We start from the raw sequence: 17,261 nt of genomic DNA on the forward strand, positions 1-17,261 counted from the left end.
TTACTTCAGAACCTCTTTTCCCTTATTCTCTGTAATTCACCAACACAGTGATAATACTTATTGATCTGAGCAAAGTCACTAACCGCAGTAACCTACTGAAGTTGCAGTATTGTGCATGTTCTTAATTGCAGTCAAAAATTTTAATTTGAAAGTCCCAAAAGGCCTATGCAGAATCACCTAACCTGAGGCCAAACACCACATTAATGTGTGTTGCCCTGAACACGAGGGCTCACGTGGCTATTTAATTTCTGGCAGTCACTTTTCAGAAATGTTGACAGCATGGGGGTACAACCCATTTGGCCCTTTGCAATCAACTATACTGTAATAAGTTTTTGTATTAATGTTAATGGTCACCAAGAATAATACAGAATATGGCAAATTTATTGGGTGATGTCTAAATGAATTATATTTTAAGAGGGGGGCATTTCAGTTATAAGGGATGTACAGTCTCCAACACTGCACATTTTCTGATGCTCCTCTATGGGGTGCGAGAGAAACCATGTGATGTTGGTGGCAGCAAAGGGTCAGCGCTTCGACCATTTCTTAGGTATCTCATTCCTGTTGTCACTCATTGAATTGCTATAGTTATCTCCCTGTCAGTATCTCCAGTTATCTACAATTTCCCTTTTAAATAGAGCACTTGACTGTATGGCATTTATCCATAATTCGTGAATGTAAAAGTATGCAGAAACCATTAGCTTGTGTGAGCAGCAAAGATTTGCTTATTACTCTTTCCCACATAGGGCTCAATCCAATCTGGAGCGAGTTTTGCCTCATGAAACTCTCATACATCGCCTGAGAAACGCTAGATCCAATTATAAATGTCAGAGAGGTTGCTTGACTTTTCTACAAAATGTGACCTGGGAGACGTGCATAAAATATAGTTGGGAAACCATCCTGGACCCCAAAAACAGTGACAACCGAGATATTAGGACCATATAAAATGTCTGATTTTTACACTTATTAATGGTGGAAAAATTATGTGTTTTTCATTAAACTAAAGTCTGATGTCTAACTAATTATGCTATTTTTAACCCCTCCAAGTGCAAGTTTATTGAGAGGGGTGTATGGGAAAACAAAGATTTCCCATACATTTTCATCTGTTCGGAGGGAATTCGAAGTATGATTTCGTTGTGAGAATGGCTTGAAGTTCCCAACTCGCACCTAATTGGATTGACCCCAATAGAGATTAAAAATATTTTGAGAACACAGTTTGGCTGGACTAGATGATTTATATAGTAAAAAGCTGTCCATGCAGCCTTACTACCAGGATAAATGCAATGTGAATGAGATTCCATATTAGCAGACTCAGTCTTCTAAAACACCTCTTCCATCTACTGAAATAGAAGCTTGGTGGATTTTCTTATTCCTGGAGGTAAGTAATTATTCTGACTTATATTCAAACTATTTTATTTATTAACATGTATTTGAACGGAATCGGTATGCAATACCGCTGGCCGCATGACCGGCAGTTCGAATCTCGGCAGCGTCAGGCCGACAGATGAAGAGATCCCGGCAGCGGGAGCCCGACAGCGCTGGAAATCCCGATCGTCACCAGGTAAGTACTTGCTAACCTAACCTACCCCCCCTAACCCTCCCTTAGGGGTGCCTAACCCTAACCTCCCCCCCCCCCCCCAAGTGCCTATCCTCCCCCCCTCCCCGCTGCCTAAACCTAAGTCCCCCGGGGGGGGGGGTGCCTAACCCTCCCTCCCCCTAGCCTAACCCTAACCTCCCGGGGGGTGCCTAACCCTAAGTCCCCCCCGGGAGCCCTAAACCTAACCCTCCCCTCCCGCGGCGCCCGGCATCCATTCGATCAGGATGCCGGGCACTGGTCTCCCGGCATCGGTAAAATGAGCGGCCGTCTACATCTAGACGCCGGTCATTTCACCCTCGCCGGGATAAGACAGTCGGGAAGCCGGCTGTTGGTATAATGTCAGCCGGCTTCCCGATTTCATCCCATTTAAACACCACCAGCTTACTACACAGGGCAATTTGGAAAGATGCTGTAACAAAACAATACTGGGGTACCAGGAAAAACAAAGTTATGCCGGGCATACACTATACAATTATCGGGGCGATCTGCCCAATATCAGCGGATCCCAATGATAATTGTAGTGTGGGCGACCGAGGGTAAAATATTGATCGGTCAGGCCTGCAGGATTGTCCAGCATGCCTGTCCAATGCAATATTTTGTAAGTTGAATGTTGGCCGCATAGGGCAGTGTATCCCCAGCCGCCTGACAGACATTTCCCCTGTTCATTCACAGGGAAATGTCTCCTCCCTGGGGGTGGAGCGCAGATATCGGGGTTAATACACTGAGATATCTCACAGTGTATGCCCGCGTTCTCTGCAGGCTGTCAGGCTGCTAGATAAAATGTCTGTCAGTCTGACAGGCATTTTATCTGGCAGTGTATGCCCATTTTAAGTAACAAAATCCCACATGCAATCTACCAATGAAAAGACAACACTTATCTAATATAAGAGGTTAACATGAAAAATATACTCTTCAAGTATGAAAACAAGATTGCGCTACACAAAGAGGAAACATGTCATGTTTCTGTGTGGTAGAATTTTCTTGTTTCACAATAGTGTGAAAACTATTACAACAGCCAATGTAAACTTCTTCCACAATGATCAAAAGAAAGTAATTTGACCAAACAAAGTCAGGAAGACATATGCCGTAGGATTCAAACAAATCTAGGACCGAATAATAAAGAGGACTCTAAACAAAAATGATTTAAGACTCATACATAGGAGTAAATGAGGGGGAAACATTTTATTATACAATCTTAATGAAGGACACTGCGTCCTTTAGCCATTTCTGCAGAAAGTGGCGGCATAGCAATTATAAATACAAGTTCAGAAAATATGAGATATGGTAAGAACTTACCCTTGTTATCTCTATTTCTACGAAGTCCATAGGGTTCCACAGGATACCTTGGGGTATAGGCGATGGCGGCAGACATCCAGGCACCACAGAGTTAAATTTTCAGCCTCCCAGGATGCACTGGGGTCCCTCTCCTATACCCCGCCCCCGAGCCTCAGGCCACTCAGTTTCGTAACAAGCCATAGGCTGGAGCAGGAGCAAAAAAGAGAGAGAAGACAGTCTGGAACACACAAGAATCACATTCTCACCAGAAGGAGACGGAGAAACCGGTGACCAGATCAAAGCCCATCTGCAGTACAGGTGCGACAGGGCGGGAGTCCTGTGGAACCCTATGGACTTCGTAGAAATAGAGATAACAAGGGTAAGTTCTTACCATATCTCATATTTTCTACTTCAGGGTCCATAGGGTATCCACAGGATACCTTGGGGATGTCCCAAAGCAGTATCCTTTAAGGGTGGGGACGCTCCTGTGCTGTAAGGAGAATCCGCCGCAAGGAAGCATCCTGAGAGGCGAAGGTATCAAAAGCATAATACCTTACAAAAACCATGGACAGATGACCACGTAGCTGCCAATCACCGCTGAGGCGCCACGTCGAGCTGCCCACGAAGGACCCACAGACCTAGTGGAAGAGCTTTAATAGAGGATGGAACAGGAAGACCTGTGAATCCATCCTGCCAAAGTTAGCGTAGTGGCAGGCCAACCCTTTTTATGGAAATCAGAAATGACAAAACCGAGAGTCTGATTTCCTAAATGGACTGGTACGGTCAACTTAAATTCTTAGCGCCCGTACCACAGCCAAATAGGCCTCACCAGCAGACAGGCAAGCACTGCCCTGTTCCTAGGAAAGATGAGAAAAAGGGAGGCCTACATGACAGAGCCTCCCATTCTGAGATCCTACTGGCCAAATTAAGAGCCAGAAGGAATACAGTCCTAGCCGTAAGCCATTTGAAATCCACTGAGCCCAGTGGATCAAATGGCGGTCCTCAGAGAGCCCTAAGGACCACAGCCAAATCCCAAGGAGCCACAGGTGGAACAAAGGGATGCTGAATATAACGTACACCCTGCACAAAGGTGCGGACATCAGGAAGAGTAGCAATCCTACACTGAAACCATACTAACAGGGCAGAAACCTGCACCTTCAGGTAAGCAAGGCGAAGACCGTTATCTAAGTCCACCTGTAGAAAAGCCAACCTGTGGATATCCGGAATACCCGAGGAGCCTAGCCTCTAGGGCGACACCTGAAAGAAAGTATACCATACCTAATGGTAAATTCTTGCAGATAAAAACTTCCGAGCTCTTAGCATGGACAGAGCCCCTGTTAACTATAGAGCTGGAAAAACTCCTAGACCTTAAGAGGGCAGTCTCCACCGCCACACCGTCAAGGACAGACAACCCAGGTCTGGGTATCAGCCAGGATCCTGAGACAACAGGTCCGGGCGTGGAGGCAACAGCTTCGGAGTGTAAACTGAGAGGCTCCGAAGATCTGAGTTATAGTGCCATCTGGCCTACGCTGGAGCTATCAGCAGGAGCGTGCCTCCTTCTTGCTATTACTGGAGGAAGAAGGGATAACGGAGGGACGAGGTACACAACTTGGAAGGTCCACTGGACCTACCTACGTCTATCAGAAGAGTCTCATCTCTGAAAGGCTCCACTTGTTCACCAGAAGATTGAACACCTCTTGATAAAGAGGACATTTCCCTGAATGCACGTCTTGACGGCTGAGAAAGCCTGCTTTCCATCTGAGAATTCCTGAATGAACACTGCCGATGACGGCAGGGATATAGCCTTCCACCCAAGCCAGAATTTAGGACACCACTGTTAGTGTCGCCTGACTTCGGGAACCTCCTAGGTGGCTTACATAAGCCATCATGATGGCGTTGTCAGACTGTACCTGCACAGTATTTCCGTGGAGGACCTGTCCTGCATGCTGGAGAACCTTGAATACTGCTCAGAGTTCTCAGATGTTTATGGGAAGCGCAAAAACTACTGGTGTCCACCTGCCCTGGAACAAGTGTGGACCCGTCTCTGCTTCCCAGCCACGGATACTGGCGTCCGTCGTCAGAAGGACCCTGTCCGCAATCCCAAAGGGGGTGCCCCTTGTTTAGGTGAGCTTTCTGCAGCCACCAGGCCAGAGAGAGACAAACCTCCGGGGAAAGCCTATTGACTTTATCCTATGGGGCAACCCATCCCATCCGGAGAGGATCAAGTTCTTTAGAGAGAAGCTGGGTACTCCACCATGTCGAACAGCGACATCCTGGAACCCAGGAACTACATTGCCAAGTGAATAGACACTCGGCGACTCTGCATTACAGGCAAAGGTACGCAGTTGTCTGCAGAGATCTTTTCCTCAATCACAAAGATCCTCAGATGTTGGGATATGGAGCATCCTCTGAAGAATCAGAGAGGACCATTTCCAGTTTATCAGTCAGCCCTAACGTAGCAACACAGATATTGTCCGTTGCATATGGCACTGAAGTATCTCTGGAGACCGTGGTAACAACAGGAGGTCACTCGGATAGGGTAACAAGCGGACCCCCTGCATCCGCAGGTGGGCTGCCATAACTACCATGACCCTGGTAAACCGTGAGGCGCGGAGGCCAGACCAAGGGGCAATGCCAGAAACTGGAAACGCTTATCGACCACTGCAAACCTGAGGAAAACACTGGTGTGCTAAGATAAGAGGGATAGTCAGGTAGTCACCCTGAATATATCCAACGACACCACAAAATTCCCAGGCTCCATTGAATGATGGAATGCAGGGTCCCTCTCCCGAACCGAGGAACCCTTAAGAATTTGTTGAAGGATTCGAGGTTGAGAATGTCCTGGTAAGCCCCATTGGGTGTCTGTACCAGAAAGAGGATGGAGTAATACCTCGTTCCCCTTTGGGGCAACGGAATAGGTACTATAACTCCTGCCTGGAGCATAGAGTGTAACACCATCAAAAATTACAGGGCCTTGTCCTGAATTGACAGAAGACCTGTAACGAAAAACCGTCTGGGAGGCTTTTACCGGGAAGAGAGGACATACCTTCAAGAAAATACTTCTCTTACCCCAGTGTCCGTGGTGGTCAGACACCAGCACTGGGCGAACTGGAGAAGCCGGCCTCCAACTCTGGGGGCTCCCGAGAGGAGGCCCGTCCCGTGAGGCTGAAGGCTTATAGTCCAACTTGGGAGTAGGACGTCTTGTACTCTAAGCCTGTTCTTATGGCTGAGCAGATTTCCTGGCTACTGACTGTCTTGGAAAGCTGTATTTTAGACTTACCCTGGCCTCACAGGGCCGAAAAGACAAAGTCCCAGACCCTGATGGGACTGTAGCCGATGGCAGACACGCAGACGTAGCTGCTGCCTGCAGGGCCACAATTGCGTCCAGACGAGGGCCAAACAGGACTTGTCCCGTAAAAGGCAAAGCATTCCAAATGGAATCTGCGTCCGCTTTCCAAGAGCGCAACCACAGGGAGCGGCAAGCCGCTACTGCTGCCGAGGAGATTCTGGAAAGGAGTAGGCTATATGTAAGACCGTCTCATTATGAACGTGGCAAAGTCTCTGAGAATTTGCCACTATCCACCTGCTCTGCTGGAGAGTCAGTGTGCAGAGATCCAGTTACCTACTCAGCGCTCCATGGCTCTGTCCCCCCAGCACACGGCCATAGCCGGCCTGGAAGCCCCTCCAGCAAGGGAATATTGGATTTTTTTTGCAATCTGGAACCTCTTTCAAAGAGGACCTGGAGGGCATGGGCAACGTAGCACTCCTCACTAGGCGTGTAACATGAGAATCTACCCGTAAAGGTAACTCCCATTCGGAAATGTAATTATCCGCAAAAAGGGTATGCAAAAGGTCAACCGTTTTTGAGGCTGGAACCGCTTACCTGGAATTTCCACGCCTCCTCTAAATGATCCACCTGACCAGATAGAGGAATTACAGTGGCAACACCCTTATCCTTAAAGAAGGCATATCTGAATTTAGCCACGGGGGATATGTAATAACCAAAGCCGCACGGACTGCCCGTAGAAGGCCAGGTATATAGACTTTAGACCCAGACTACGCCTCCTTTGCACTAAGGGGCTCGTGTCTGAAAAAGTCAATAATGTCACAGTCATCAGACGTCATGTCTTTACCCGTCTGAGACCCGAAAGGCCGTTTAGAAGGCCGAAATGGTGACTCCCCCTGTAAAACGTCTATCAGGTGTTATACCATTTGGACAATAAATTCACCCACACAGGCTCCTGCGAGACCTGGGGGGGCGAAAAGCAGGATACACTGGGGTACCATCAACTGTCCAGGGACCCCTGCATGTGATGAGACCACCACAGGCTGCGATAACCCCTATGGGGAAACGCAGGGGGCGTTGCCCACAAAGGCTGTAAGGCATCTTAGCCAGCCGAGGGCGGTCCCCTTTTTTTGTGCAGGCACAGTGATAGAAATGGGGCGTGATATATAATACAACATGCCCTCCATAAACCCTCAGCGTCTACATATCCCTCCGCTAACTGCACATGATATCAGTACATTATAGCTGGAAGAGGATATCCTCGTTCACTTTCCGACATGAGGAGTGTGAACGGAGCGTATGTGACCTCCCACACAGAAAAAACACGTTTACTGTGAGGTAATAAACACCCTGCGACACCGCAACGCAAGGGCTGTAGCAGAAGAACAGGGATAGGAAAAGGCTGACAGTCAGAAATGAAAGTACAGGCAAACAGCGCTAGCATTTAAGTCACATACAATGCACAGATAACATCCTGCATTACAAGCACTGCGATCAACTACACAGACCAGAGCCTGGTAGGAAACAGTGCTGCATACACTGACCTTAATTGAAGGAGAGGTATGCGGGGGACCCGGACCGCAATGGCATCTGTATCAGCTTCCAGCAGCGTTTGCCATCCCCAGCACATGTAGTGAGAAAATGGCCACCGAGGAGCAGAGAGAAGGCAGGGCCCGGGGGAGGAGCGCTGACACAGCCCGCTCAGACCGCTGTGGAATGGCACTGTGCAGCGGGGGAGACGCCGGCTGTGAGACAGGGAAGGCGTTCTCCCCTGGCGTGCTATTAACCCCTGGGACGCCGCGCTGTACCGCACATGCTGCGGCCCGCTGTCCCTGGTGGTCTAGTGGAAGGCGCAGGATCAGTACCTGGCCCCACGCGCAGCCGGTCCCCAGGGAGCCCCCTGCCTGGGGACCAAACAGAACTGTTACTGGCTGGTGCCCACCGCGGGACCCCGCCGCTTACCTTGTTCCCCGTGCATCCGGCCACAGTCCAGGTAGCCGGGGATCACCGCTAGCTGTGACCCCAGCTACCTACCAGCATCCCCGGATCGGTACCGGCGTTCTGGTACCGGCGGGGTGTAGGAGTGACAGCATGGACGTCAATACTGACTGTCCTATGCAGGAGCACTCTAGTTGTGCAGCCACAGCTGCGAAGAAATATTCAGGGGCCTTAAAAAGACCCCCCTCTGTACGGTGCGACTGGTCCGGCCAGGCACCTACGAAAACTAAGTGGCCTGAGGCTCGGGGGCGGGGTATAGGAGAGGGACCCCAGTGCATCCTGGGAGGCTGAAAATTTAACTCTGTGGTGCCTGGATGTCTGCCGCCATCGCCTATACCCCAAGGTATCCTGTGGATACCCTATGGACACTGAAGTAGAAAGTATTTTATATTAGGTAACTAGTAGTTAAATGATTATAAATAATGTTATCATAAATTGGGGCATAGGAATAATAAGTAGGCATCTCCTATAAATATAGCAAGATCATTGGACAGTGCCAGTACACCTCTGCAATAGCACATTGCAGCATATCACTGTTAGATCTACCACAAATGACAGGAAAATGGCACATTTGCTGAAATGGATTACATCATAATTGGACATAAATTATGGATTTCTGCCTTAAAACTGCTACAGATCTAGGGGTCTATTTATGAAGAAGTAAAATTCAGTTCTCTGGGTTATCACCAGATTACCATGAGGATTATAGCAGATTTCTCCAGCTTTGCCTTTTTTCTTGCACGTTACTGCCAGAACCATAGACCACTATACAGACAGCGAACAGTCAATTTATGAAGCAGTGAAAATGTCTGCTTTTAATAACACTGTAATGCCATCTCAGGATGGTGTCTTGCTAAGTTACAGGACCAACAGCATGTGGACTATCCCATAAATGCAGCTACACGCACGCCATCTTCACTGCAGTACTGGGGAATTGTAACGATGAATGATACAGGATTTCTCCTAAGGAGATTCTGTAGCGGTTTAATGCACATGCGCACCCTTTCATATGCAGAGGATTTTGTAGTTTGCGATACAGAATGAGTGATGACACTGCGTAAGTAACATTTATTAAACATATTTTGAGGAAAATTCCACCAGAAAGTCCAATAACCACAAAATTTGAGCACCCCAAGGATGTATGATGGGGGTTCTGCAGCAGTTATCTGCTGTGGTACCCAGTTTCTGATCACAATAGCACCCCCCTTAGGTTCCTTTGGGGGTTGCTATATTGTGAAATATACTAAGCTTTGGAATGCGTAGAAGATGTTAGCCATTTTTAACTAAGGGCAACATAGCTCAGATTTTACTTGGAGAGATAATGGCCACTCGCACATGCTATCACTTTACTTTACATATCCCAGGAACAGCCTCTCATGGCCATAACAGTTGCATCACATGTGAACCTAACAATTGCGGTCAACTGGCAGCTCATAGCAATCAAGCCCATAACTGGTGAGGATGACCACGTTACAAACTCTAGAAGTAAAAGAATGACCTCCTGCTCATCAGATCCCCTGAGGTACAGGGTCCAAAGAACACCTTTTGGGAGTGAAAGGACGACTTTTGAGTTGTACAATTACTCCTTGAACTGTGAGAGAGCAAAGGACGAACCTCTCATCTTTTGGGAGTGAATGTATGACTTCTGGTTGTATCTTCAGTTACTGGGATCATCAGAGTTACTCCATCACATAGGAGTCATATTTTGCTCAACTGTGATAATTATAAGCCAATAAAGTAAAAAAATACAGCTCCAATAATGGGGAGAATAACATTTCACAAGAACACAATGTTTATGTGAGAAAACGTGCGGAGCTTTTTTGGGGTCTAAAAGTCAGCAGGACTCTGGCCTAGCTGAAAGCTTCTTACAAAGAGTTATAAGGTTATATTGTTTTCAAATGATTGGTATTGGGAAACATTGATTTTAGGCTCTTGGTGGGCGATTGAATTCAGTGCGATTTGAACAGCACCAGGAAGGAGTTCCAAGAGCAACTCAATTGACAGTGTTGCGTCCTGCACTTAGTTGGGAGATGTCGGTTACCACACCTTAATCCGGATGTCAAGTCATGGTAACCGCCATTCTCCGACTCAAGTGCAAGCCGCGATGCTGTTAAAGCATGCGCTAAGCTGGGAAACAGTATTGCGGCCCTAGTTTAGTCGCATTTCAACTCGCACTGCAGGAGGGTGCGAACAGAAATCCCCTAGTCGGGAATTTACAGTGCGGTGAATTGAATAGCTCTGGAAACTCCTTCCCGGAGTTCGCCCTCTAAGGTAACAAATGTTCTGAACCAATTGGTGGTGTCACTTATTATTTACAGTGAAATAGAGGAAACACTATGCTTTGCTACTAAAGCCCAGCAGCTGTGGGAGGTGTTTTTTGTAATTTGAAATGTAGGGCATAAGGAATTCTACATTATAGTTTACTTTTCCAATAAGTCACAGCAGAAAGTAAGGGGTGACAAAGATTGCGGCTTGTTAATGGTTCTCCTGCTCGAATACCCCTACATCACAATTTAAATGTAATTATTATAATTAATTACAAGTTCTCAATTAATAGAGTGGGTAATGATACTTTAAGAGCCCGGAAGACAGTGGGGTTTCCAGCTGCACAGCCTCAAGTCCCAAATATGTACGTGACACGAGTTGACAAAAGCACTTATCACCTTTAGTTATTGTACAGCCAGCAATAAAAGCTGCTGTGATCATCCACTATATCGCAATTGGGGGCGGTGCCAGGGGAATTAAAACCATTCAACTTCAAGGTCTCTGAGTAGTGATCTCTGGGCCCGATTCAGACCCGCTCGCTAGGATGCGTTCGCACGCAGCCTGCCGATATTTGCAATCTGCGCATGCGTATAAGACGCAGTGCTCGTACCACTCACTGCGATCGCCCCTTGTGCACAGACTCCTCGCTAGAATGAGTAACAGGACGAGTCGTTTGTGGGTGGTGACAAGGGATGGTCGATGGAAACGGGGGTGTGGAGCGAACGCAGGCTTGTCTGTGCGTCTGAACGCCGTTTCAGAGGCGTGCATAACTAAGACAGCGTCAGCATACACGTCACATGTATAAATTAGACACAGCAGCACTCACAGTGCTTGCGGTAGGGTATGGTCAACCACAAGTGCTGCATATAGGTCCGATGTTACTGATTGTTTCATACACTTCCTGGAGATGACGTGTGTTACTAAGGGTAAGGGGGCATCTTGTGACAGGCTGGTGGGCGTCTAAATACATACCGCAATCACACGCCAAGACATAGTAGGCATGCCATGTCTTGCTGTGCGACCGCAGGATTTGCATACTTTGGCTGCGTGCAAACGTATCTAGCGAGCGGGTCTGAATCGGACCCTCTGTTAAGAACTGGATTGCAGGAGATGAAAGTGTGACATCCCCCACCCCCTTAGTCCTCCAAGCACCTAAATATTTCAGTTATGGAAATCCATGCGTTCACATTTCCTCCCACTCCCTCCTTGACCCTTTTCAGTCTGGCTTCCGTTCTCTCCACTCCACTGAAACTGCCCTCACAAAAGTCAATGACCCCCTTGCTCCCAAATCCAAGGGCCACTACTCATTCTCCTTGACTTCTCTGCTGCCTTCGATACGGTGGACCACCCTCTCCTGCTGCAAATCCTTCACTCCCTTGGTCTACGTGACACTGCCCTCTCCTGGCTGTCCTCCTACCTCTCTGACCGGTCCTTCTCTGTCTCCTCTCATGACTCCTCTTCCCCGCCACAGCCTCTTACAGTAGGTGTTCCCCAAGGTTCTGTTCTTGGACCTCTACTATTCTCCCTCTATACATCCTCTCTAGGTGAACTCATCCGCTCTTTTGACCTCGATCATCAGCTCTATGCTGATGATACTCAGATCTACCTTTCCTCCCCTGACCTCTCCCCAGTCATATCTCCAATTGTCTATCTCTTCCTGTATGTCCCAGCGATTTCTTAAGCTTAATATGTCTAAGACTGAGCTGATCAATTTCCCACCCTCCAACATAACCTCACTTCCCACTTTTTCTTTGACAATCGATGGCACAACTATCTCCTCTAGCTCCAAAGTGCACTGTCTTGGAGTTTTCCTGGACTCCTCCCTCTCCTTTAAACCAAATATGCATAGCCGCTCAGTCCTGTCATTTTCATCTCAAAAATATTTCCAAGATTAGACCCTCTCACCCAGGATGCTACTAAAACCCTCATACACTCACTGGTCATCTCCAGATTGGACTACTGTAACCTCCTCCTATATGGTCTCCCCAACTCCCATCTCTCCAGTCTGTCCTCAATGCTGCTGCCCGGCTCATCTTCCTCTCCAAATGCTCTACATTTGCCTCCCCTCTCCTACAAGCCCTCCACTGGCTCCTCTTCCCTTTTTAGAACCCAATTCAAGGTCCTCAAACTCGCTTACTAAGCCCTCACCCATTCCTCCACCATTTACATCTGACCTCATCTCTCTTCACTCTCCTGTCCGCCCTCTTCGCTCAACAAGTGCATGCAGTCTCTCATGCCAACTGATTTCTTCCTCCCACTCCCGCCTCCAAGATTTTGCCCGTGCTACCCCCCACCTTTGGAACTCTCTCCCTCTCCCCATCATGCTCTCCACGTCTTTACAATCCTTCAAACAGGCTCTCAAGACCTATTACTTCATCAAAGCCTTCCAGCTCCCATCCTAAATTGCTGCAACATGCTCCTTCCTCCCTGTTTACCCCATCTGTGTCACACCTGTTTGTCTGCCCCTCCCCTTTAGAATGTAAGCTCTTACGAGTAGGGCCCTCTACCCTCTTGTGCTTCTCCTTACTTTCATCTACTTCATACCCCCCCACCAGGAACCTAACACCTGGTTGCTTACGCTCTATTGCATATCTAGGTGTTTTCACTAATGTAGTATTGTATATTATCAATGTCCTATATTCTATTATATTGTAAGTTGGTCTAATTATTTGTTTGTTTATGTACTTTGTAAGGCGTTGCAGAACACTTGTGGCACCAAATAAAGGAAAATAATAAAAAGGTTACCAATTGGCTGCTAGGACAGCAAATCATTCTACTGACCGATCCGTCATCCTAATGCGTACCCAACATAATTGTATGTAAAGATCTGCAATATAACATAACATAGAATTTGACGGCAGATAAGAACCACTAGGCCCATCTAGTCTGCCCTTTGAAAGCTTTCTTGCACCTAGGACAGAGCAGGAGCAAATGGGTGCCAATAGTGATGACAACTCTTCTGACAAGCGGATATATAGGGACAGTCCAGCCACTAAGATCCAGGAGACTGAATACAGACTTTGAGAGCTGTAATTGCACTCCAGTCACTGAGTGTGACCACTGCTTGCTCGACAAGATACAGTAGAATACTACAAATTGATTGTCTAACACAAATAACAATGGCAAACAATAAAATATAGATAAAGTACAAATGTATTTAAGTGGGATGATAAAAACACTTTCAGAAAAAAAATGCACAAAACAAAAACATACAAAATGACCAGACATGTTTAGCGGTTATTTCTAGCACTGGACCATTTACCCAAGTTTCAAACATGCAAAAATAAAACAAGAACAGAATTAAACATTCATGCAATAGATAAAATTTGTTTGGTAACCAAGATGTTCTCAAAAAAATTGTACTATTATTTAAATGCAACTAAATGCCACAAAACTGTATAATGTGTTTCCTGAATATTTAGTTGTAGATGTGATTATATATTATTTGTAAAGTGCTGCAAAATATCATTGGGCAAAAAAAACAACGTAATAAAATAATAGATTAACGAACAATAAAAATAGTTGAGGGGTTCACTATTGGATCCCATCTTTCCACAAAGTGTGGATCTCATAACGAGGCAAAACGCCATCTTTCACAGAGATCTCGGCACATACCTTATGTCCGTGAAATATGAAGTTTTGCCAAACAAACTTGGTGGAGAGATCAGAGCCAAAAGCAAACCGCTCTCAAACACACTGATATACTTGGAATCCCCAGAAAACATGACCGCCAAATTTTTATTTTTTTTATATAAAACAGGAAACTAAAACGGCCTGAACCAATTACCTATTTTTGCTGACTTTCAACGTCTGTAAATGTAGCAACTGCACTAGCTGTGACAGGCTTGTTAGGTTCAGACTGTAAACCATTATCTTGGTTAAGACCAATACCGCTATTCTGATTGCATAAAATGGTGTCCAGATACCCCACTCAACTTTGTGGTGTGCATGTATCGTGATCTCCTCCACCAGGGCCTTGGGCCAGTACAGCGATCCCACCCAACCGGCCTTTATGTTGATGCAGCAGTACCACCCACCTACACCCTAGGCTAGCTCTGCAATATCTCCCCTGATCAGCTAGACCTGCAATCCCCCCAGCTGATTAGCCCTTAGGTTAATGTGGCAATACCCCCACTGATTGGCCTTCGGAATAGCGTGGACATCCTTCCACCAGGCCCATGGAGTAACGCAACATTGACCCCCCACTCCATAGGCTTGCATGGTGACTCCCTACCCCAGCCATTGGCCTTGTTTAGTGACTTCCACCCCAAATCCCCCCTTGGCATAACAGTCAGTTATATTGCAGAGCCCCATCTATCAGCCACAGACTGATTTCCTCCTCCTACTGCCCGGTATAAGCAGTGCTCCATAACACCCCCGCTATCCTCTGCCGCCTCTAGGCATAGCTCCAGTCCCCTCACCCCCGAAGCTCCCTGAAGTCCTTACACTGTTACATGCCCACATCCCCGCACCACCACCGGGTCCGGCGCGTATTTCAGCAGTTGCTCCTCCAGCGCCCGCTCCTCGTCCTCTTCCTCCTCTTCGTAAATCTCATCAAAGTCTGCCATTCCTGTGCTTCTGCCAAGCTGGGCGCGCAGCGGAGACCACCGCCGCCACCGTGTCCCCGCTCCTGCCCGGTGCCGTTACCAGGAAGCTGAGGCCGCCATAGCCTGCCGCTGCGTCACGACGTGGCCACATCCGGTACGTCACCCAAGTCACGTGACGCACCCAGCGCTTCACAGGTTTGCTATTTTTTTTTATTGCATGTATTCTTAACTTTATTGTTCCACAGTGTCTCCCTAGAAAGCGGCAATACTATAGTCATTGTTCAGGTCTTCGCGTTCATACTTTCAAATTTATTTTCAAAGACAGAAAATCTTTATAATCTTTTGCTATGAAAGATATAAAAATCTAGCATGTTTTTCAAATAATTTATTTAGCATGTTAAAATACTTAAGGGGATTTATACAATTAATCTCCCCAGTTTAAGAAACTGGAAAGTGCCACGTAAACGAATATGAGGTTTTATTTCATTTGATATTATTTATTTATTTTATTTATTATTATTATTATTATTATTATTATTATTATTATTATTATTATTATTATTATTATATCTGCATTAAAAGCCTCATTTAGACTTTTGTCAAAAAACTTGTGCCTGCCCTTGTCACCAAACCTATTTGCGACAAGGGTTCTATGTAACAGCGCTCGTAGGGATTCACTGGTCTGTTTGGTCTGAGGAGCAGCTTACCTTGCGAGGTGTCCAATCTCGCATCAAATGACGTAGTTACAATTTAGTTTTGTGCTAAGCGATTCACGAGTGTGTTGAAAGTTTGTATGAGACGTAACTCTAGTCTTAGACAAGTGATACACTGAGAAAGGTTGTTCTTATAAAGATTTATATATATTTTTTTATTTTTTTTTATTAAGATCGGAATCACAGTGCCGCAGTGGGGGATTGTTTTCATCTAAAAAAAAACACTATCAGGGGTATTCAATATGAGAGCGAAAAGTCCGTGCTGGACTTTTCGCTCCACATCGGAGATTTTCCTGGGATAAAGTATCGGGCGCGCGGCCGCTTTATCCCCGTATTCAATATAAAACCTACAAAAACGGGAACCTGCAAAGTTGGATCTGCGAAAAAAACCGAAATTTATCTGGAATAAATTGTAGGACCCCCCTAAAACTGTAAAAACATGGGGGACAACTATGGGTACCCCTGTTTTAGCCTGCAAATGAAAGTCGGGGATTTAAATAGCCACAGCAGGTGTTTTTTTCCCGACATTGAAGAAGTATTGTAGAAGAGCACTTAGGTTATTTTTTTCGCTTTTTTAAGTGGTCCCATCAAATTTGGGGTACATGAAAATGGGTACTAGCATATTTTTATGTCCCTAAAGTAAGTTTTAAAAAATTCTGCAACTATACACCTGCCGCTAATAACCTATTCTAGAAAACTCCTGCCACATACTTGCAGAATAGCCCTGAATCTATTTCCCTATTGTTAAACACTTTTTTCCTTTTTTTTTTTCACCCCAATATTTAAATTCATTTTTTGGGGTGTCCCTATTTTTTTTTAAACTTTTTTTGAAACAGTTATTTTTAAAATGTCATTCCCAGATGTGCAGGCTACTTTTTTTAAGCCTGCACCCCTAAACCCAATTCTGCACTTTTTTTCGCCACCTATTCAGTGATGAAAAGTTATCCCTGTTTTTTTTCGAACCTGTGAAAAGTCTTTGAAATTGAATACGGTGTAAAACCAAAACCAGCGAAAATGACGTAATTGGTGCAAAATTATCGCAAAAACTGACTTTTCGCTCCAAATTGAATACCCCTGTATGAGTCATATAGCCATGAATTCATATGTGGACATATATGTTTGCATTTGTGAGTCCTGGGGGTCAGTTTTATTGTACCATAATATTGTGTCCCCTGCGCAAAAGTGGTTAAAGAGTCAGTGGGAGAGAAATGAATGCAGAAATATACTGGTTATTATTAAATGTTGGCATGTGAAAAATGTCTTCCTGGGGGTCGTGTGTCTCTTGGTTGGTCTAAGCTTACACTGTCCTGTATGCAAGGTATAGCAGGTAGTGTTCTGGTGGGGCGGCGTCCCGTGTCCCCCAGGTGCACTCGGTTACCCTCTGCGTCCTCTGTGCACAACTCCTTGTGGTCCTGTGTCCGCTATCCTGTGTATCTGTCGGCGTCTGCACCTCCTTAGCCTTGCTGGATGCGATGCTGGTACACTGCCTGTACGCGAGACTTCTGGGTGTCGAGATCAAGCGGCACCTGGGCTCAGTGTGTATAGCAGCGGCTCCACTCGGTCTGCTGCTGAGGAGACTTAGA

The 17,261-nt window shown here is 46.3% G+C and overlaps 1 protein-coding gene across 1 annotated transcript in view; it reads right to left on the bottom strand.

Annotated features, from left to right (window-relative positions):
• The window catches only part of CHIC2 (cysteine rich hydrophobic domain 2), a 43,488-nt gene extending 28,341 nt beyond the window's left edge, over positions 1 to 15,147 (bottom strand). Inside the window, exon 1 of the mRNA XM_088475271.1 lies at positions 14,865 to 15,147. Coding sequence (XP_088331397.1) covers positions 14,865 to 14,986 — 122 coding nt within the window. The 5' untranslated portion in view covers positions 14,987 to 15,147. The remainder of the gene's footprint in view (positions 1 to 14,864) is intronic.
• Positions 15,148 to 17,261: the final 2,114 nt, after the last annotated feature.

Source organism: Taudactylus pleione, unplaced genomic scaffold (assembly GCF_031769625.1).
Source record: "Taudactylus pleione unplaced genomic scaffold, aTauple2 ptg000169l, whole genome shotgun sequence".
Taxonomy (NCBI): Eukaryota; Metazoa; Chordata; class Amphibia; order Anura; family Myobatrachidae; genus Taudactylus; species Taudactylus pleione.